At 38.6% G+C, this 23,357-nt stretch overlaps 2 protein-coding genes across 8 annotated transcripts in view; one reads left to right on the top strand and one right to left on the bottom strand.

Moving 5' to 3' along the window:
- Positions 1-6,487, bottom strand: part of MBTD1 (mbt domain containing 1) — a 55,481-nt gene extending 48,994 nt beyond the window's left edge. For 2 of the 7 annotated variants that reach the window (XM_032211464.1, XM_032211468.1), the window contains exons 1-2: positions 2,484-3,187; positions 638-839 (exon numbers count right to left, since the gene is read on the bottom strand). In XM_032211464.1, coding sequence (XP_032067355.1) covers positions 638-839; positions 2,484-2,516 — 235 coding nt within the window. In that variant the 5' untranslated portion in view covers positions 2,517-3,187. The other 5 variants (XM_032211465.1, XM_032211470.1, XM_032211466.1 and 2 more) reach the window with 4 other exon arrangements.
- Positions 6,488-6,569: 82 nt separating this feature from the next.
- Positions 6,570-19,809, top strand: UTP18 (UTP18 small subunit processome component). The gene is made up of 14 exons (XM_032211472.1): positions 6,570-6,920; positions 8,473-8,603; positions 9,488-9,583; positions 10,403-10,485; positions 10,608-10,699; positions 12,764-12,889; positions 13,258-13,432; positions 13,825-13,925; positions 14,358-14,448; positions 15,047-15,170; positions 16,080-16,254; positions 16,938-17,080; positions 17,487-17,531; positions 19,734-19,809. Exons 1-13 carry the CDS (start codon positions 6,687-6,689, stop codon positions 17,509-17,511), a joined length of 1,596 nt encoding a protein of 531 aa, XP_032067363.1. The 5' UTR covers positions 6,570-6,686; the 3' UTR covers positions 17,512-17,531; positions 19,734-19,809.
- The last annotated feature ends 3,548 nt before the right edge of the window (positions 19,810-23,357 follow it).

Genomic DNA, 23,357 nt, shown 5'->3' with positions numbered 1-23,357 from the left:
TACAGTACTTTACCTCATAAAGCCAGAAGTAATATTTAGTTAGGACAGTTGAATATAAAATAATAGAACAGTTTACTCTGCCATGAAATTATGCCTTGTTGTATAAAAGGTTGGTCACCTCATCCCACGTTTTAATAATGTCTTTCCGTTCTTTTCCAAACATAGATCAAAGCCAGCCTATCTTCCCATCAGGCTTAGTGTATTTGTATATATTCATTCACAAAGGAAAATAAAATCTGGACTGAGCTTGGTAAAAATAAAATAAAAACATTTATGGTCCTGAATTTCTTCATAAGGACTACTATGGCTTCTGTTAAGATTTTCAACTTGAATCCATCTTCCCATGTCCAGATAAAGCAATAATATATCAGAATTATTCTAATAACAAACAAAGCCTAAATGTGGTATAAAATAAATGTGTGTACATTTAGCAGTGCATATGTATAATATTACAAATATTTTGATAGTAATTTAATGCTAACAAGGAATATTCTAGCATTATTCTTTTTGTGTAAGACATACACAAAACCCACAATCTTTGGTTTCTAATTAAAATAAGAATGAACCTCAAGGCAGTGCTGTTAATAATCTGCTTGACTGAACCCTCCATTGAAAAAGCTATTGTATTTGCACTCACCCATGCCAGATTTGCCATCTGGATAAGTGTAAACCTGCCCATTGTTCTTGATTATTGGGAGATTGGAAGGTAAGGGAGGAACCTCCTCTTCACTTTCATCAGAACTGGAGCTACTACTTGTATCCTCACTGCAGCTATCATAGCCATCGAACATCCCGAATGAATCACGTCTCTTCCTTTCTGACCTTGAAGGATGTTCAGTCTAAAATGAAAAAAAGCAGAAACTATTGAGGTATCTGAATAAAAAGATGTCAGATAAAATATTGCAACAATTTAGCAAGCTAATATTAAACACTTATGCAACTTCCTCTTTTAAACGGCACTGTCTATATATATACAATCTCAATCATTGAAGCAAGTCATTATTTGGATGGGAGAAACTTGTGACACTGCAAATGTTGTTCAGCTATAGTTTCCATCCTTCATCCCTGGGCTTATTGGCATTTGGAATTTAGTTTAGGAATAGGAATTACATTTTAGCAATCCTAGAAAGCTACACATTCCCCTCACCAAGAGTTAGAAGAACAACTAAAATGTTGCAAAAATTATATTGAGGAAAAGAATCCACAATGTGATTAAAACAAATTTTGTGTATGGGCTTTAACCCAAGGAAATTATTCTGAACATGAAAAATTGCTATTTTATTATTGATATCCTTTCTTCTACTGCAGATCTCAAAAGAAAGTAACAAAGGGCTTTGTTATAAATAAAGGTATATAAACTACTGCATCAATCTAATATACTATATGGAAAGCCAACTTCCCTGGTCCTGGTTCCATATTCTCTAGTCATCTCTTCTACAAAATATTATAGAGAGGTTAATGAATCAAATTAGGTAAACTCTATAATGTGGCTGTGGGAGAAAATAAGTTCATGAAAATTGGAAGAGCGTTGAAATTTTTTTCCTGATATTCATGGATTCCCTTTCATTTAACTCCCAATACAAGAAAACCCCATGCAATTCAAGAGTTTCTGATCCTGGTTACATATTTAGGGAGCTGAAAAGGCTTCTTGAGGGAGGAGGGCTGCTTCTGCTAGTCATCTGCCTCTTCCTTTAAAAGATTTCAATTAATTCCTTTCCTCCAGGTCAGAAAATCAGTCACACTTGAAATCATATGACAAAACTCCACAAGTTACCACCTCACTAAATGTGCCTAAAATGCCTTCTTTTCCACCATTTTCCAGATGGTTTTTAAAACAAAATTCTCTATTGCCACTAGAAATCGAGAAAAACCAATTCCCAGAAAGTTATGGGATATATTTTTCACAATCTCTACGGTTCTTATTCTGTTGATCACGAAATGACCAGCTTCTGAAATGTTTCTCTTTCAGAGAGTTTAAACTACTCTCATAAAGTTGACAATTTGCCATAGAAACATCGTCATGGCAACTGACAGAATGAAACATGCAAGTATCATAAAACTTAAAAACCTGCATGAATGTGGCTTCTATGCATCACTAGAATTATTCAGAAAGACCTTTATTAGGAAAATTCATTCCAGATATTTCATATATCAAAGCAGTGCAAAATGATATCTTAAGTATAGAAATAAAAGGACATTTAGAGTTGCATCCAGTACTATCCACCACTGAAGGAATGGTATCCACACATAAAATGAAATTGCTTTTGTACTTTTCTATATCATATTCACATTTGAGCTAATTGGATGGGAACTTTGAAAGATTAACAGAGGCATAGTGAAAATAATAGCTAGCAAATTCCAGTGAAGCACTGAATTAAATTGTTTTACAGATAGGAAAACTGGACCAGGAAGATCAGCTTTTCACAAAACTAAGAAAATTTCTTTTCCACACCTCTGTCTAAATTCAATTTGAATAAACTAACCCTTCTGGAGCCCAAAATTATACGAGATTTCATGAGTTACATTTTGCTCCTGAAACAGCTGCAATAGAAATAGAATAGCTGCAATAGAAATCCTTCATCCAAATATTGATTACACTATAAAATACATTCTACATAATCACTCCATTTGTTACATGTAAATAAATACTGAACAGCTTTGGGACATGCTAGGTTCTTGTAATATTCCATACATCTGCTCCCCCTGCAGTCATTCAGTGATACCTTTTGAAAGTGACCATTTGATACTGTACTGAATAAAATTGGAAAAAAATATTGCTAATGGGAAACATAATACAATTTCATGTTCCCTCTTGCCTTATCTTGAATAACGCTCTTTCAAATCACTTGAACATTTATAAATATGAAAAAATTGGGTAGATTGTTCTATTTTTAAATAATCATAAAAGGAATGCATTTGGGGGGGGACCTAAAACAAGAACTAAATAATTAGTCTTGAACTAAATAATTGATCACAACATCAACAAGACATTATTTGAACACTGATATAATAATCTGTTACTATGAAGAGTAACTATTATGTGTTTACTACTGATTTCAAAGATCCTAATCCTGGAATTACTTTATTTTATGATAGACATTTGCAGAATAGTCTCTTATAAATTTTCTGAATAAAAGATAAAAATCAGCTTTACAGAGAATACTATCCTCTTACTAATTTCAATAAAATAAAATTTAATAAATATTTTTAATAACATATATACATTATTGTATTTTCTCCATAGAAATAAAGTAGAAAAATCTTAAAACTTGAATTTGAAACTGAGTTGTGGGGAAGGAGATGAAATAAAAGATTTGCTGCTTCATTCATAGCCTTATCAATTATGAAAAGATGGGGGATACAATTTATTTCATCTTGCAGGACTAGTTTTTGTGCTTTGTTTTTAAATTTCCCTTTGGTGTTATAAAGAAATTTTCCGGGACCAACCCTAGGCTAAGAGTCTAGATTTGGGCAGTTTTAAGTAGACAGCTGTGAGTAGGAATTTCCATCCTACAGGTGCAAGATCTGTCCCTACCAAAATATTGAATTCGTCATTCACCACATAATGCCTATTTCTTAAACAGAAAAATAATCATAGTTTGTCCTTTATCATAACTCTTTATTAAAACCAATGCAGTAGTTTAATTCTCACTGGTCTTCATTTGCATGCTGGGGTATTAGTGTAACATTGTTTGAACTATGCTCTTTTACAGACTTACAACTTTCTCATCAAATATAAGCTATGCTTTAGATCAGAATAAAGACACATCCTAATTGGTATGTAGCACATTCTAACTAAATTCACCCTCTAAAATAAGAAACATACTTTGTTTTGGCTTAAAATGACCTTGATAAACAAACTATGCCTAAAAGACATTGAGTTAGCATGGTATTTAGATAACCACTATCAAAGACTTTTACTATGTCCTATAATCAATGAAACTTTTTTACAACTTCTGAAAAATCTAAATCCATTGCAAAAATCTATGGAGTTACTGTAAATGTATATTTTGTTCATAACAATTTATATTAATCAGTTAAGTATCCTCGGGGGTATTTATAATTGGAAAATGTTGATAAATTGTCTTTCAGAAAAGTTAATTTCCCATTAATTTCTTACTGAGGAAGACAATTTCCAAGACAAAATTCCTCTTTGTGAAATATTTTGAAATACTATGACAACAACACAGAAGGGGACCATGTTAATAATCTGTGTTGAATCTTTGAAAGAGAAACAGATAAGCTTATAAACTCTTAGACCATTTTGATTAAGAAAAGGTACAGTTTACACATTCAAGTGGTAAATAAGCTTATAGTGAGGACTTAGTGAAAAAGCAAACTAGCTGAACAAAAAGCGAGAAACAAATGTAATTTAATGTTAACAAAACCAAGGCTACATTTGATCCAGGTAAAAGAAATTATACTTTTATGTAGCTTCTACAATTTTCTACGTATCTTAGAGAAATCTGTTTTGATATATTATATCTTGTCTGATGAATATGTCAAAGTACTTTATATACAGCCATACACTAAATTCAGCATTGAATTGAAACTAGCAAATAAAATTCAGGAAAACCCATTTTGCTCTCAAAAAGCTCCAAATTTAAGACACAATGAAAAGTAGCATATGGCCAACATACAACTTATGCTTATTTGTCCATTTCCTTCTAATGTCCCATATTTATATTTAAAAAGCAACGTATCAAAGTTTGGGTCATTTTAATCTAGTTGTAGATGAACCTAGGCCTTCCTCATTCACTTAGTTTGAAAGTTAAAAAAACTGAATTCGTCCACCTAAATTATTAGGTTTTTCCTTTTCCCTAAGAGCCATATTATGGTGAGTATTACTATCCACAAATTGTGACATGCAAATTATTTTGTATTCTCTTGGTATCACTTTCGGTTTTCCCATACCACACACAACACCAACCAAGCACAGGGAAAATTGCAACCAGCTATTATTTGTCTAGCACTGTGTACATTTCCCTCAAAAGGCTATTTACTTCCTCCTCTCTGGAACCACTTTTTCTGACCCTAAAGTTGCTGCTCCTATGTAGCTACATCCCCAAAAGAAAGGAACTACTGCTGCTCCGTTCAGCACACGAGAGGGGAAAGAGGAAAAAAAAAACCAAACCCTCCAAGTGATCAACCTCCTGGCGGCATTTGCACGGCGTAAACAACTTCAACCACAGGGTTAGGGTTTGTTTTTTCCCTTCCCTGCCTTCGGAGAGGAATAGGTCCCCTGCCCGCCCCCAAGGCTGCTTCTCCGGGCAGTTCAACATTGTGCAAACCCGGAACACCCAGGCTTGGAAAGGCTGCACCGCCTCAAGGCTTATAGGAGCCAAACCCGCCCGGGAGAAGGGAAACGAAAGAAAGGAACCCTTGAGCAGGGCTTAAAAGACTTTGCACAGGCTGGGGGGAGCAGGGAAGAGCCCCCCACCAGCTGCCTGTAGGGAGGGTTGACCGGGTTCCTTCCCCGCTCTTGGGTCCCGGGGGTTGTGGGGACGTTTGGTGGAAAGAGCCGCTGTTGCCCTCTCAGTCCCGGGCCCGGGACGGGGTAATTGCTCGAGGCGCCCTCTCCTCCCAACGGCCGGACCTCCTCCGCCGCGCTGCCCGCCTCGGCCGGGGGCTTTGCGGGGAGCGGACTACTCACCAGATCCTTTGTGTTTTCCATCAGGCCCTCATGGGCAGGGGATGCCTCCTCCGGCCGTCCCCGCTCTCCACCCCCCGCCCGCCCCCTCGGCTCAGCCCCCTCCCCTTCCCGAGGGGCAGGGCCAGGGTGGAGGAAGGAGACCGCTCAGCCGTCCCACTCCTGCCAGGGGGAACCAGGGCAGCGAGAGAAAAAGCAGTCTGCTCGGCAGCTCCAGAATATCAACAACATTAGCATAAACCAGGGCTGCGCGCCTGCGCAGAGCGGCCCCCTCCACGGCGCGCCCTCATTGGCTGCCCCGCTTGTTTTTGGGTCGTCCTTCCCTTAGCAGGACGGCAACGGCGGCTTCCTCTGCGATGCGGAAGTGATGCGGAAGGAAAGCAAGCGGGGGGGGGGGAGTTCGGAGGCGGTTAAAACCGCAGGGTGGGGGCCGTTCAAGAGCGGCGGTTGGCCGGCTCGAAAATGGGCGGTCTGAGGGGGCTTTCGCAACCTCAGAAGAAAGAGGCGTCGGTTATCCGCTTGTCAGTAAAAAAAAAAGATTTGTTTTCTGCCCTCTCCCCCATAACCTCAGAAGCAATGGTACAGCCCTTTGAATCTTTTGAGGGAGGAACCAAAAAATGGGGGACTCTAAAAATGGGTGTCACGTGAGAGGGCGTCTCAAGAGAAATTCATTTGGGAGGGTAAAGAGATGTGCTCAGCCATACACTTCCGAGACTAATTTTGACTGAATGGGAAGGAAGAGGCAGAATGTCTGAGAGTTATCCAACTCTAAGAAATCCGGAAACGGCGTCCCGTCGACAGGCGGTCTTTGCATAAGTCCATTTATACTAGGGCAGAGGTCTCCAAACTTGGCAACTTTAAGACTTGTAGACTTCGACTCCCAGAATTGGGAGTCGAAGTCCACAAGTCTTAAAGTTGCCAAGTTTGGGGAATTCTTGTACTAGGGCAACTCATCCCCAAACAAGTGCTTCCGGTTCCTGCAAAAGGGAAGTGGACCTTTCACGTCCGGTTCGCGTTTCCCGAAAGAAGGGAAAGCATGGAGGCGAAAGTTGGTGTTCGTTCCGGCAGGATGCCGACTCGAAAAAGACCTCGGGTGGGAGAGGATCGGCTTGAAGCGACGGTTGCTTCTGAAGAGGACGCCCGCCGAGCTCACCACTTGGCTCTCCTGGCGGAAAAGCCGGCCTCGGAGCGTGGCCTGGAGGAGCTGGTCTTCGGCGGGCTGGAGGAAGACGAGGGTCTGCTGCGGCGGTTTCAAACCTCGTGCGCCCAGGTGACGTGGGGGACAGGGGCATGGTCTTATCTCCCATTGGGAACCAAGTTTTCTATTCCTGCTCTCCACCCCTTTTTTCTTTCCCCCGACCTTTTTGTTTCTCTGAAGCTGTGGTGTGTTTTTTAAAACCTGGCAACTGGGATTTGAGGTCAACACATCGTAAAAGTGGCCAAAAACACCCCTCTAAACACGGGATTCAAACAGGAAGTTCTTTCTTTCTATGAAATGGAACCATAATCTGTAGAGCATCAAAATATTTTATTAAATGCTGCTCTGTACTTTGAAATTTATTTCTCCATTTACCTCTTGCTAATAGTGATGATACTTAGATGATGATACTAACTTAGTGATGATACTTAGAACCACTTTTTGTCACTTTGAATGTACACTAATCGGTATACATTACATGAAATTTTGTTCATACAGTTCTCAAATATACATACATTAGAGGTGGTATTCAGCAGGTTCTGACCAGTTCTGGAGAACCGGTAGCAGAAATTTTGAATAGTTCGGAGAATCGGTAAATACCTCTGACTGGCCCCACTGCCATCCATTTTTTGCCTCCCGAGTCCCAGCTGATCTGGAGGGAAGGGGGATTTTTCAGTAATCTTCCCCTGGAATGGGGAGGGAATGGAGATTTTGCAGTATCCTTCCCCTGCCATGCCCACAGAACCAGTAGTAAAAAAATTTGAATCTCACAACTGACATACATACATGCCATGTTACCTAGTATGGGTATTGAAAGGTCCAAAAGAAAACAACCAAGCAGAGAAAGCATCAAGGACCCCTCATTTCTCCCTTTAACCTGTTAGTCCCTCATCTTCTGAACTTGAGTTGTTTGTGAAGAAGTAAACATGTTAATGAAATGCTCTATTGGGAGGGTGCAGGAGTGTTGACTATTGGGGGAAAATAGTGACTTAGTAAATCAAAAGAAATGAAGGTATTGCTTGGTGAGCAGATAAACTTAATTCCTGTCTGCTGTTTCATTTAGGGATATAGTATGCAGGTAGTCCTCAACTTATGACCATGATTTTGGCCAAAATTTTCATTTCTAAGCAAGGCAATTGTTAAGTGAGGTACCCCATTTCATCACTTCTTTGCCAAAGTTAGGTGAATCACTGCAGTTGTTAGAGAATCTGGCTTTCCCCATTTACCTGGCTTGTCAGAAGCCGACTGAGAAAGTTACAAATGGTGATCACATGACACCCCCCCCAGGACAGTGCAGCTATCATATATACATTCTATTTGCCAAGTTTCTGAATTTTGATCATATGACCATAGATACTGCAACAGTCATTAAGGGTGAAAATTTGTCATAAATCACTTTTTTAGTGTTACCATAACTTTGAACAGTTACTAAATTAATCATTGTAAGTCAAGGATTACCTGTTAACTACAGTAATTGGGGCTGGCATTTCTATTGTTGAGTGATGCAGCTGTAAAGCATGTCAAGTGACCACATTTCTTACCTACATCAAAATTAGATTAAAAAACATTTAAACGTTCTGCTTTCAAATTTTCTTTTTAAACAGTTTTGTTTTAAAAATTTTAGGGTAGTGATGTGTTGAACAGTAACTTTGAAGAAGAATCTGGCGATTCTGAAGTGGAGAATGATGCAGAAGACAACTTTCTTCCACTGAAAAAGCCAGCATGGGTAGATGAAGATGACGAAACTGAAGAAATGTATGCAGTACTCAGTAAATCGATTTCAATCAAATGATATCATAAGCAAATTGTATTTAATCCTTTATTTAATATATTTAAATACTTATGGGTGTGAAAATGTTTTAAGTGTCTGTTTTTAGCTTTCCAATTTAAGAGTTAATTTTAATGCCTTCGCATTTTTAAAAATATTGCCCAACTGTTTTCTTTTACTTTGGTATTATCGCTGATCAAATAACATTAAATGTGAATACAAGCTGCTGTTTGCGTTATATACAAATATTTTTTTTTCCATTTATGTCTTTGCCTTTCCTCCAGTGATCACAGTATGTTATATAATTGCCTTGCCATCCCTCTTATTACAACCATAGCCAGATGAAATCAGCTAAACTGAGTGGAAAACTGTTTAGTGAGTTTGTGTGTTGAGATCTGAATCTTTAGTTATGTCTGGTACTTCAGCCATAATGAAATATTAATATAGGATCTACAATACTATAGTTTTTCTCAACTTACCCTGGCTGTGCTAAGAATTTTGAAATCTTGACATCTGGAAGATACCTGGTTAAAGAAATCTGATCTAATATATAACAGTTTTTTATTTGTCTCATTTTTACATAGTTTGACAATCATACTGTCCTGAACATGTTCAAATCTATATCATAAAGATAAATAGAATAATGATGAATGCAATGGTAATATTATTGACATGCCCTACATCATTAAGCAATCTAAAATTGTAAAAAAAAAATCCTGGAATAAAGTACAGAAAATCATTTCCATAGTGTTGCCAAAATTTGCCTGGATGTGTCCAAATAGTTACCAGGAGTGAAGCTTGGAATCTTTACCTTTCAAAAATATGAATGTGGACAATTTTATGAATTTAGCATATGGCTTTGTTTTCCCAGAATTGACATGATGCACCGGCATCGGAAAAATATGATGAAAAGTGATGCAGAAAATAAGCTTTCAAAAACAAAACTTCAGAGAAGATTTCAAGAAGAGTATGTTTTATTGGTAACATGTTATTTTACATAATGCTATCTTTGGGGATTTTATTTCAGTTACAATCTGAAATGTTTGTGTTGAATGCAAGAAATAGCAAAAAAATGTTTTGCCTACTGCATACCTAATACAGGTAGCCCTTGACTTATGACCATAATTAAGCTCAAAATATTTGTTGCTAAGTGAGACATTTGTTAAGTGAGTTTTGCTCGATTTTATGAACTTTCTTGCCACACTTGTTAAGTGAATCACTGCAGTTGATAAGTTGGTAACCCAGTTGTTAAGTGAATCTGGCTTCCCCATTGATTTTTCTTCTGAGACGCAAAGGTAATCACATGATCTTGGGACACAGCAACAGTCATAAATATGAGCCAGTTGCCAAGCATCTGAATTTTGATCACATGATCATGTGCAAAATTTTCAACTTTGAAAAAAGGTCATAAATCACATTTTTCAGTGCAGTTGTAACTTTGAACAAACTGTTGTAAGTTGAGGACTATCTATAAAAGATTCAATGACACAAAGTAACATTTGTGGAATACAGAATGTACTATACAAAAAAAATAAGTTCAGGTGTGCCATCATTCATTTCAATAATACTTCTATCACACTGTGTGGCTGAGAGGCCAAGGAAAGAAGGATCATGCATTATTGGATAACAATGATCACCCTCTTCCCCCATTTCTTGCCTTTTGTCCCTCACTTTATCTGCTGCTCATTCTCTGATTCTTCATTTTTTGCTGACTATAACATTAATTATGAATTTTTGACTTATCCGGACAACCTGCTTTGTCCTTAGTAATAATACTTCTTTACAGATTTCAAGGTGCTATGGGAACAACACCTTCTTGGGCACTGAGAGGCATGGAAAAAAAAACCAAAAGGAAAACCTCACACAAAGGTAATTGAAGCTCATCATTGATCGCCTGTATAAATAGAAGACGTAGTCTTGTTCAGACATACTGTGTGATATTTATTTAAGCCCAGATTAATAATTATTGACAAGGACTTCCTCTGCTTAAGGTGACACTGAGGATGAAGAGGATGAGGATCTGTTGCACAAGACAGGCAATTTTGTGATCATGTCAGACTCTTTACCAAAAGGCATTTTACAGGTAAATAAAATTCGACTTCATTTCTATTTATTACTGTTTCTGGCAAGCTTATAAATGGGAGAGGGTAAGTCTGGGGCACTAAAGATTTGTGACTACTGCCCTAATGCAACAGATACCATTGTTATATCTTGAATACACTGAGCCGAGGTGGCGCAGTGGTTAGGGTGCAGTACTACAGGTCACTTTAGCTGACTGTGATCTGCAGTTCAGCGGTTCAATTCTCACCGGCTCAAGGTCGACTCAGCCTTCCATTCTTCCGAGGTGGGTGAAATGAGGACCCGGATTGTGGGGGCAAGTTGCTGACTCAATTGCTAAAAAAATTGTAAACCGCTTAGAGAGGGCTGAAAGCCCTATGAAGCGGTATATAAGTCTAATAAATAAATAAATAATAAATATGTTGCTAGGTTGAAGTTTAATATAATTACGTGGAACTTCAGTATTGAAGGCAAACTTTTTGCTTCATGTTCATCAGCTCAAGGAAAGGGATAGTCTTATCAAATAAATCACTCAGTGCATTTTTTAATGTCAAAGAGTAAGATAAACATTTTAAATAAAACTTAGGTTGGACAGAATATGTGCCTAAATAAGAAACTATTGGAACAAAAGAAATCTACTCAAAATGCTGTGAACCTTCTACCTTGAAGAATAGTGAAAATTCAGACGTTCTTTGGTCCTTTCTCAGCCTAGCCTGTTGTTCATGCTACTTGCGCCCAACCTACAGAAATATTAATGTAAGCTTATTAAAAATTAATGGATAATGAAAAAACATTGAATCAACCTGTTAGCACATTGTCTCAAAAAGCAAGCAAATATTGTTTTTGAGTTTTTCAACTTGGACACACAGCACAGAATAGCCATGCATAATCACAATGCTTAATGCGCAATGTAATGTATAATCACAATATAGGTAGTCCTTGAATTATAGCGATTTATTTAGTTTGAAGTTGCAATGGCTCTGAAAAAATGACTTATCTTTTCAACAGTTGCAGCATCCCCATGGTCACATGATCAAAATTCAGATGCTTGGCAACTGGTTCATATTTATGATAGTTGCAGTGTCTCCGGGTCATGTGACCACCTTTTGTAACCTTCTGACAAGCAAAGTCAATGGGAAAGACAGATTCTATTAACAACCATGTTATCATTAAACAACAGTAGGGATTCATTCAACAACTTGGCAAGGAAAGGCATAAAATGCGGCAAAATTCACTTAATTGTCTCGCTCAAGAACAGAAATTTTGGGTTCAGTTGTGGTTGTAAGTGAAGGACTAGATATATATGCTTTAGGATTTGGCAAACTCTCTTATAAAAAAGTTATTAAGACATGCAGAATATAAAAGAGCAAACTGACCTGTAAATTCTAAGGCAATACAGTAATCCTCAACTTGCAACCATTTGTTTAACCACTGTGTAGTGTTACAACACTGCAGAAGAAAGTGCTTACAATCGGCCTTCAAATGAACATTGCAGCGTCCCCATGGTCACAAGATCAAAATTCAGGTACTTGGAAAAAGGCCTATATTAAGAAGGTTGCAGAGTCCCGGGGTCATGTGATCACCTTTTGTGACCACCTCAAGAGTGTTTCCAATAAGTCAATGGGCGAAGCCAGATTTGCTTAATGACCACAAGAAAACTGCTAGTAAAATTGGGTGTCTCACTTAATGACTACTTTGCTTAGCAACAGAAGTTTCAGTCCCAATTGTGGTTGTAAGTTGAGTACTACCTGTATTAAAATAGCCAGAAGCAGAAGTCAATCTTATTATCAGACAGACAGCATTATCTTTATTTCTGAAAGTATGCTTAACTGACTCTTCCTTATCCATCCTCCTTTAGCTAACTAAAAACAACAGCAACTGGCACAGCAATTGGTGTGGAACTTGTCACTGCTGTATTTTTTGTATTTAATATTTATATATTTTAATTCTTACTTGCACCTTTAATTGATCTAATAGCGTTCACTGAAATATATTCTAATTCCAATAGAAAATTTCTACTTAGTTTTCTATGTTCTACTTAAGTTTGCTGAGCTATAAAAGCACTCTATATTCATATTCTGTCTTTTAGATGAAAAATTGTTTGCACGCCAATAATGAACGTGTATCAGATGCCAAATTAACAACTGTTCAGTTTCATCCTACTGCTCAAGTTGTTATGACAGCTGGGCATGATCGATCTATATCACTATTCCAGGTAAGAATAATATAGATTTTACTTTATTTTTGTCCATAAAACTCAGCAGCTTATTGTTTGCTATCACATCTATGGGCCTGGGATGAAACCGAAAGACTGTAGACAAGCAGGACTTTTTTTAGTATTTTTTCAGAAGCAAAAGAATTATGTCAAAGCATCATCTGCCATAGTAAGTAACAGTAATTTCATACATGTGGAAGCTTTGAATTATTTGAAGAGAGTGGAATACGTGAATTTGGCAGAGCTTAGTGAGTTTTTTACTTGATAATAAAAAGTTAGTTCATAAGATCTGTATATATTTTTGTATTATATTTTATACATCCTTAGTACACATAGATACTGAGAGAACGGTTTCTTTTTTCTTTAAGGTGGATGGTATCACAAATCCACAGATACAGAGCATTCACTTGGAAGACTTTCCAATTTACAAGGCACGTTTCAGTGCAGAAGGAGAACAGGTTATAGCTACTAGCATTCATAACAAGCTATTTTATATATATGACATGATGGAAGGAAAAATTATTCCTATAAATCATATCAGAGGTAATTGTTTTTCATTAAGGTTCCTGAATGTAATTTTATTCTTTTGTACCAAGAAGAAAACACTCGGCAAATATTACTCTGTAATTGTCTCTATATGTCTGCTTTTATAACTTCAGCTAGGCATTCTCTCCCCCTCCTTTCCTCCCGTGTGTTTGTGTGTGTGTGTGTGTGTGAGTATAGAAAAAAAAAATAAAGAATCAAACTAACATTTTTGGACATGTACAATAAATAACTTGTTATATTTACAGCTGCAGTACTGCTCACTTTTACCTGGGAATACATCCCCCTAAAATCTAGGGGGATTGTACTGTTAAATTGAAAGGCTGAATAGTGTTTAAAACAAATTCTGTATGTAGAAGAAACAGATTTTACATTTCTGCTTTGAATTAAAGGCTTAGAGGAGAAGATCGTCAAAAAATTTGAAGTATCTCCAGATGGAACATTCCTGCTGCTTATTGGAACATCAGGTTATCTTCATTTGATTACAATGAAGGTATAGTTCCTACTTATATGTTTGTTTGGGATAACATAATTCAGATAGCAATATTGCACCATTTAATTAAAATTAAGACATATTCATATACTTGTTAATCCACAACATATTTTATTGTAAGTTTGATGAATCCAATCCATGATTACTGGTAGCTCTTTAATTTTATTTTTTATACTGTGTGTTATAAGAGTTTTCATTAAATAATTTATTAATTAATAATAAATTATTAATAATGCAAACTTATTTGCATTATAATGCAAAAGAAAAAGAACAAGCTAAAAATGACATCAGATAAGAAAGTAGGATAACCATGTATTTTATGTTGGGGTACCTCTCATTTCTCACAAAATAGAAGAGATCATCTAGTAAGACCATTTTGCTTAATAGTCTTATAAATAATGGTGACAATAGGCATTATTATATCCATCTTAGACAAAAGAATTTGTTGGAAGCATGAAAATAAATGGAAGGGCTATTGCGTCATCATTCTCTCCAGATGGCAGCAGAATCTACACATATTCTGGTAAAGTTTTCAGAATTGCTGACTGCAGATTTAGCATTTGTAGTTTGGTGAAATAAATATTTTTTAGTTCATCTTACATTGTTGCTATTGTATTGATTGTCCCCATTTTGAAACCACAGATAAGTGATCCTTGAAACATAAAATAGAACAGTAATATTTGGTCTAGTGTACGACACCAGGCTAGAAAGTAGAAGATCTTGACTTCTAGTCCCACTTTAGGCATGAAAACTGGCTGCGTGACCTTGGGCAGCCCAACTCACCTCACGGGCTGGTTGTTGTGGGGAAAATAGAAGCAGAAAAGACCTTTAGATATGTTCACTGCTTTAAGTTGTTTATAAAAGTAATAAAGGTGGGACATAAAATAAATACTTGTAAATCAATACAGCCTCCCAAGAGCAAAAAAATAATAATCCTTTTGTATATCTTTAGTTTGCTCTATATAGTTTATATTCCATATGTCTATCAAAAATAACACAAGAACAATTTGAATAATTATCAAAAGATTCATGGTCTAATGACTTCTTTGTTTTCTAAATCAGGCATGTGATATTTTAATTATTTTAAACATTGTTTTCAATAACACATACTTATCTACTAGATGAGGGTGAAGTTTTCATATGGGATGTGAAAAGCAGGCGGTGTGTGAACAAGTTTACTGATGAAGGTTGTCTGCATGGTACTTCTATTGCAATCTCTAAAAACAGCCAATATATTGCATGTGGGTAAGTAAGCAAAAGGAAAGCCAAATATTATATACTTAAATGTTGAGAACCCATGTGCACAAGGAAAGAAACTGAATTACATACACATTAAACCATGGCTTGCTAAACCATGATTTACAAGCCAAAATGTCTGTATGTACATGAGGCATTCTGTTTGCAATATATGATCCAAATTAGATTTGTGGAAGTATTTCAGTGCCAGCCCTGGATTAGTCCACTTCATATAAAGAAAATTTCAATTGGAGGTAATTTTTGGGACTATTGAAATAATTCAGAGGGATGACTCACAAAATGCCCTCTAAGCTTGTGGATGAAAGCAATCTGTCATCTTTAAAAAAAATCATTAAGACTGCTTCATAGATCAAGGGCATCACAGGGGCAGTATTGCTTGTTCATTTCCATACATGTAATTTTTCCATTTAAAAATTAAGGAAATTACTATATTACATATATAACCATGGAGGTAGTCAGCCAGCACATCTTATCCACAGCTTGAGTCAGACCAGCCAAAATCGTTGAGGTTCTGAATAGATGAGTTCTGAATAATGAGGTGCAGCAGCAGGTTGTAAAATTCCACACCTCACAAGCCTGCTGTAGTAAACGGACATCCAACTCTAGCTGAAGGTATGTGTGAAATGCGCTCCCCCCCCTTTCCTCACCATGTCAACTCAATAATAGACATGGAAATGCTTTATGAGTTGACATTCGGTTCCCCTCACGTTCCAAGTTAACACATAAACACGGCTAAGATGTAAAATTCATCTTTTATTAGTATGTAATGTAATTATCCTCTCATTTATGTGGAGTGTAATTGGAAATACCTTTTGAGTTTGTTTTTGTTAAACATTTGAGTATGTGCTACAATAAAAAGCTGACTTGTTTCTAAGTCATCAATATTTCTCTTTCTAGTTCTAATTCTGGAGTTGTGAACGTGTATGCCCATGATGATTGTATCAGAGAAACATTTCCTAAGCCTCTTAAGGCTATAATGAACTTAGTCACACCTGCTACATCGTTAGTATTCAACCCAACCACTGAAATACTAGCAATGGCTTCTAATAGAATGGATGATGCATTGAAACTGGTAAGTATATTTTTATTAATGTTGTACTGAAACTTTCATTTCCTCCTTTTTGCACATATTTGCAAGGAAGAGGGCAAACCAAAACAAAAAATGAAAGGGAATTTCAAGGGCAATGAAAATTGCATTTTACTATAATGCAGAACCCCTTATATACACAAAATACTTATATAACCCAACAACCATGTTGTGATTACATAGGTATTTTAAATGTCGAAAAGAAAATTAAAATACCTATAATTAACACCTCCCTTGCCTCCTTTATAAAAACTTTCTTCAGAATTGTTCCACCCTTTGCAGAAGAAACATTTTTTTTATTTTGTAAGGATTACAAGCATCAGCATAAAGCATCTATTCATAGAAAGATTAATTCAATGATTCATTGATATAAAATAATACTAAAAGCCAATCATCTGGCTCTTATTTTTTTTAAGGTAGGCAGTTTTAGTACTTGCAATTGTTCTATGAGAAAAGGGTGTGGCTGAAATTTTATATATTACTCAAAAATCTCAAGACTTCATTGGCTCTTCTTGAATAAAATATTAGCTTTTTTATTGCTGCATCAAAATTAAGTATCTTCTAATAAATGAAGGTCTACCTAATTGAGAATGTGAATAAGTTTAAAACATAATGCAGAGTTTGCCTTCATTCTTTTTATTTTTAACAGTTATATTCCTTGTTTATAGGTCCATATTCCTTCATTTACAGTATTCTCAAATTTTCCTGTGTTCAGGAGAAAGTTGTTATATTTAGCTTACTGTATGGATTTCTCACCAAGAAGTGGATATTTTTCCATAGCAAACAACAAAGGCAAAGCTTTATTGTATAGGTATGTAATAAATAATTGATTATTATTGCATACTTTTGACACTGCTTTTCATAATCGTAATAAAAAAAGCATTTAGTATACAATGGAAATGTAAAGAACAATTAACCCTGCTTCAGTCAATATTTGGTACTTTTAAGTACTAAATATTCAATCAAGTATTAAAACCAACTAAAATTTAATGGAAAAAATCAAAATAAACAGAATTTCTGATGGATCATAAGCATAACTATTTTATTAGAATTAAGTCTAATAAAATCAGTATACCTTAACTCTTTAAGTAATATAATCATAAAATAACTTTGATTAGAAGTCACCTCCACAAAGGTCATATCAAATGATATGTGACGTGGATAGGTGATAACAGTTCTTAAGCTCTCTAAGGTTAATTCTGTTTTAACTTTTGCAGGTTGAAACACTACTCTGATTTCTAAAATGATTACTTTAAAATTAGGTAAGTATTAAATGAAGTAGGAGGCTTGAATTGTTGCAAACATTGGAAAGAATTTATTCTTGCAAAAAATGTTTTCTTATTTATATATAATAAAAAGGCAGGATTCCAGAAATTGTACAAAAAGCATGATAGAGGTTGAAGAATATCAAATTTGAAACAGTTTATATAATTAAGAATTAAAATAATAAAATAACAATGTGATTTACAATTCCTTTTTCTTTTTATTCTTGGTAGGGTGTTTTTTTTTCTTTTGTCATGAGGATAAATATCTTTAAGGAAACAGAAAATAAAACAATCCTATAGTCCTATAAGTATTTTTCAAGCTGAATTTGATTTCTCCAGAGACATGTAGTTTTCTCAAAAATAACATGGGTGTAGCTTGCTATTCCCACAAATGGGGTTTTAAAATTTTTTCTCAGTATTCCTTACAAGCCTGATTCCTGTTGGTTTGCCATCCAAGTACTAATCAAGTCATACCATGCTTAGCTTTTTGGTATCGGCCAAGTACAATTAAATGTTGCCACCTAGCTTTATAGAATTAAATCAGTGGTGGATTCCGGGCGGTACGGCCTGGTACGGGCATACCGGTGCTAGCTGGGAGCAGCGGCCACCATACCAGAACAGTGTTTTGGTGGGCCCACCCGCCCATCTGCATAGCTTACCTGTTTTTGAGGGAAACGTGCCAATTATGCATGCGCTCACAGTGTGCGGTGCCTGCGCGACCTCACCAAGCAGCTGGGGTGTTGCAGAGTGGTTGTGTGCACATGTGTGTGCCGCATGTGTGCCCGAGGTGGACATCTGGCCCCATCGCACAATACTGGTTGTGATGGGATCCGGAACCCACCACTGAATTAAATAATTAAAAGAGATGCCATTGGTATTGAATATATTTTGTAGAAGGAATGCTCACATCTACCAACTGTAGTTTGAGATGGCTCAGCCTCAATCATTCCTTCACAAAATGCATTGATCTCATCATTAAAACTATTGCAACATCTGAAGAGTGAGATATATCAATTTAATAGCAAGGGGGTTTACTATTGTTATTTATGATCTTAGGTTGAGTATGACATTCTCTTAAAATTCTGGGGGAATGATTTGGGATGGAAGTTGCTGTAACCTATTAAGATATTTAATGGCCTAAAATTTCTTTTAAATAATGACAATTAATATGTTCTTTTGCCTGAAACATTTTGAGGAAATTGGAAAATAACACCCAACAGTTACTCATAATGAATCCTGTTATTGGTTTATCTTCCATGTTTTCTTACACATATAAATACAGCATAAGAAATTAATTCTTTGTTGTTATCTCAAAACTTTGGAGAACTAAATGACAACTTTTGTTGGCTCAGAGGAATTTAATATGAAAAATAGTTCTGTTTGAAAAATTGTACAAAAACACAAAACTTTGAAATGAAAACAATGAAGGATAAAATTACTTAAATCTGGCCATCAGTTACATTAGCAGCACTTTTCCTAATAAACCACCTTCAGCTGTACAAATGTTGCTTTGGGAAGAACAATTGAATATGAATGTTTAAATATCTGTATTTGTCTTTAAAATCCCATCTGTCTTTATATATCTGTGTGTCCTATTTTTTTCTCTAATCATGTTTATTTTTTGTTGGTTTGTTTTTCTTTTTAATTTAATACATTAATTAAAATTAAAATTAAAAACTATGCCTTACTTATCAGTGAAAGTTATTAGGACATCAGAGTATTTAGTCAGTGTAAAAATAGTTGTTATAAAGTATTCTTCTATACAGGAATTATTTACATGTATGAGTAGCAAATAATAATGCTGAAACAAAACAAACCACTGTATTGCAAATACTATCAGTAAGCATCTTATAATAAACTAAATTGTTGTGAAGATGTGCAAATTAGTGTGGATCTGTGGTGAGTTTAAGGACAAAAAAGAACAATTCAATATCTCTGAATGTTAGCTTGTGAGGATTTCTCTTCTGAGTATAGAATTTCATTGCACAGCTTAATGTATTAATTTTTTAAATTTTAGAATGATTTTTCTATAACTCTTATACAAAAGATGAAATATAGTATATACATGTTCAGTAAATATTAACATATTTAATTATTTAATGTCTTGCTGATTCCATAAACGTAGCCAATGAAAGGGTTTCTGTGGAGTGTAATCTAATAAAAATGTGTTGACTGACTTCATTTTTTTCTTTTATACAGATCATGCAACTTGTGGTTCTAAGAAAATAGATTTGAAAACCAGTATTTCATCACCAATAAATATTTTTATAATTTACAAACTAGCTTCCATGTTTTCACATTGCATTATCAATATAGTTAACAGAAAATAGCAGCTGAAAATAAGAAATTATAACCACTGGGAAATGACATGGGTGTACATGATAGAAGTGAATTGGAAAAAAAAAAAGTCCCAAAGGTGCTTTTTTTTCCCCAAGAGGCAACTGGACTTTGTGGTTTTTCTTTGAAAAAAAAAGTAAATTCAATCCTGCTTTTGGGCATATAGAAAGACCACTGGCTTACCTGAAAGGTCGTTTTCTGGGCGCTGCGGGAGAGTCCAAGCATGGATTAACACAGTCTATCTGCCCTAGGACTGAGTATCTTTTTTCCCCCTTTGACCACGCCTCCCTTTGCCTGTACAATCTCAGATTAGAAACGAAGAAGACTCCGTTTAGGACCGCCTCCACAGTTCCTCGAAGGCCTCACTGGAGGCAATAAACCCCTGGGCGGGTTTGGACTCTTCCGCAGCGCCCTGAGAACGACCGTTCAGGTAAGCCAACGGTCTTTCTCCTGAGCGCTGCTTGGAGAGTCCAAGCATGGGACATACCCAAGCTATGATTTCCCAGGGCAGGAAGAATTCATAGAGTCTGGAGCCTCTGCAACTTTTTGTAAAATTCTTCACCCCAAAGAGGCTTCGGCCGAGGCAAAGGTGTCTATTTTGTAATTGCAAATGAAGGCCGTGGGGGATGCCCACGTGGCTGCTCAACAAATGATAATAACAAATCGTCACTTATAAAGCCCTTCATGGTATTGGACCTGGGTACTTGAGAGACCGCCTGCTGCCAATTACCTCCACCAGACCGATTAGATCCCACAGACTAGGCCTCCTCCGAATTCCATCCGCTGGCCAGTGTCGACTGGCGACTACCCGGAGGAGGGCCTTCTCTGTGGCTGCTCCGACCCTCTGGAACGAACTCCCCGTGGAGATTCGCACCCTCACCACCCTCCAGGCCTTCCGCAAAGCCCTTAAAACCTGGCTGTTCCGACAGGCCTGGGGCTAAAGAACCGTGCCCCTATCTCGAATGGTATGATTGTTGTGCTTTTAAATTATGTATTGTTTTGTGTTGTTGTCAAATTGTTTGTATCCCCCCTTCCCTTGTTTTGAGTTGTGAGCCGCCCTGAGTCCCCCTCGGGGGAAAAGGCATACAAATGAAATAAACAGTTAAACAGTTAAATGTCAATGATGGACACCTGGGTCGCCCACGCAGCAGACGTGGCCGCACTTCTTGTGGAGTGAGTCGTCACCAGGCCCGGCACGACCTTGCCGTGAAGTTCGTACGCCAGTTTGATGCCGGCTCGCAGCCAACGTCCGATGGTGTGCGATGAGGCTTTATGACCTTGCGACCCAGGATGAAAGGAGACAAAAAACAACTCAGATCATCTGAACTCTTTGGTTCTCCTGACATAAATGCGTACAGCACGTCTTACGCCCAACTTGTGCCAGTCCCTTTCTCGTGGATAAGACGGTTTGGGGCAAAAGTTGAGAAGGATCACCTCCTGTGACCTGTGAAACAGGGTGTTCACTTTGGGTAGGAAGGTGGAATCGAGACGTGGGATGACCCTATCTAGATGGACAATACACAGGTCCTCCCTTACCGACAGAACCCACTCGAAAGGGCTTGTGAAAGGAGCCCTGCTGGTGTTGCTGCCTACCCCGTGCTCTGAAGGAGCCTCTGTCCTGAGCCCTATCACCCTGCTGAGAGTAGGACCTATGGTAGGAAGAAGAGGTTGAAGGCTGAGCGCTATCTTGTGCCCGAGAGGACTGCCTCCGAAAGGAGCCAGAACTTTTGCAATCGGCCTTCTTCAGAGTTGCGGGAAGGATCTTGTCCTTGGTCTCAATGGTGAATTTATCCAGGGCGTCTCCGAAGAGGAGACCCCCTTTGAAGGGAGCGGATGCCAACTTCCACTTTGCCTTCATCTCCGCCTGCCAGTGGCGAAGCCAGAGCAGGCGGTGAGAGGTAACGTTGGAAGCCAGCGCCCAGGATGCGAATTTTGCGGCATTCAAGGACGCATCAGTGGAATACTCCACTGCAGTGATGATTTTTGTCAATTCGTGCCTCCATCGAGATCCCCCGGGGCGGGGACTGGATCTCAATTGTCTTAGCCAGAGGAGAGATTACCGTATAAAGAACGAGGCAGAGGTGGAGGCCCTAATGGCCCAGGCAACCGCCTGGTGAGTCTTTAGGCAGGCCTTCTCTGACTTTTTATCCTCCGCCTTTAGACCTAGAAGGTCCGCCGGCAGGTTGGAGGTAGAGGTCAGGGATACCACCAGAGCATCTACCTCAGGCAGCTTCAGGGCTTCCTCCATTTTTGGCTCAACAGTGTATAAGGTCTTGTCACCCCCACCCGGATTGGTCAAGGTCCCAGGTTGAATCCACTGCCTCTGGACCACGTTCATGAATAGCTCTGGCACTGGAATGAATTCCGGTGTCGAAGCTGGTTCCTTAAAGAGGCCCTCCTTGTGGTCCCTGGTGCCAGATGTTCCAGAAGATGACCCCTTAGGAGTGGTCCCTAACTCTGTGGCTGCCTTCGCCTTATGTAAGATGGACTTAAAGAGAGAAGGCTTAAAGAGGCCAGTGAAAGCCGGTTTGTCTGGGGGGAGGTCCTCATCTTCCGACAACTGGAAGTCCTCCACCTCCCCTTCTTCCAGGGCTGACTCCTCAGTGGCCACCGAGGTACTGGGGGAGGCTAGCGCCTGCTCCCTCAAGGACAAACTCGGAGAATCTGGGTAACCCCAGGAAGCTGCGGGGGAGGAATCCCTGGATAATTCCCCTGCTGTTGAGGGAGACCTGCTCGCCCTGGGGGAAACTGGTCCCTGCTCAGGCCTGTGCCCTGGGGTGGGATCAGGTGCCTCTCTGCATTCAGGGGATGGAAGATGCTCCTGTGAAACAAGGGAACCCCCCCCTTTTGCGGTGTTTGGCGCTATCGCTATGATTATTGCCCTCAGAAGGTCCCGTGGGATGCCTGCTAGAAGGGCCTTTGGTCCCTTTCCCCCCTTTGGGCGGGTTATCCAGCCTGGGCCATTTGGCTGAAGGCCCTGCCTGGGCCTCCTGAAGCTCCAAACCTCCGTCTGGCATGGTGGCTCAGCCAAGGAAGGGGCGACGAGGAACTGACTTAGTAGGCTGGATAGGGTGCAAGCCAGCCGGCTACTGGCACCCGCAGATCATGGAGGAGAGGGGTGCCCGCAGGACTAGGCCCCTCCTCAGGCCGTCCACAGCCCTCCGGCTGGTGCGACACAGGAAAACGCGACATTCTGGCGCCCTAGACAGGTCCCTGGCCTCCCAGATGGCGATCAGCAATGCTGCTGGGGTGTAGGAGCAGCGGCCCGCTGATCGCAGCGGCTCCAAGCAAGCAACAATGGAGACCGCTTTCCTGAGTCGCTGCAGCCCCTTAGACACGTCTGACTCGCACCGTCTATACACGGCTGTGGAAAGGCGCCTCCAAAATGGCCACCACTGCGCGTGCAGATTCTACCCTTGTTGCCGGGGAAAAGCACGCAAATGCCAAAATGGCCGGCATGACTGCCGACAGACCCGGGAATGCCCT

Source organism: Thamnophis elegans, chromosome 2 (assembly GCF_009769535.1).
Source record: "Thamnophis elegans isolate rThaEle1 chromosome 2, rThaEle1.pri, whole genome shotgun sequence".
Classification (NCBI taxonomy): domain Eukaryota; kingdom Metazoa; phylum Chordata; class Lepidosauria; order Squamata; family Colubridae; genus Thamnophis; species Thamnophis elegans.
The sequence above is the reverse complement of the archived record's forward strand: the minus strand, read 5'-3'. Positions and strand labels throughout refer to the sequence as shown.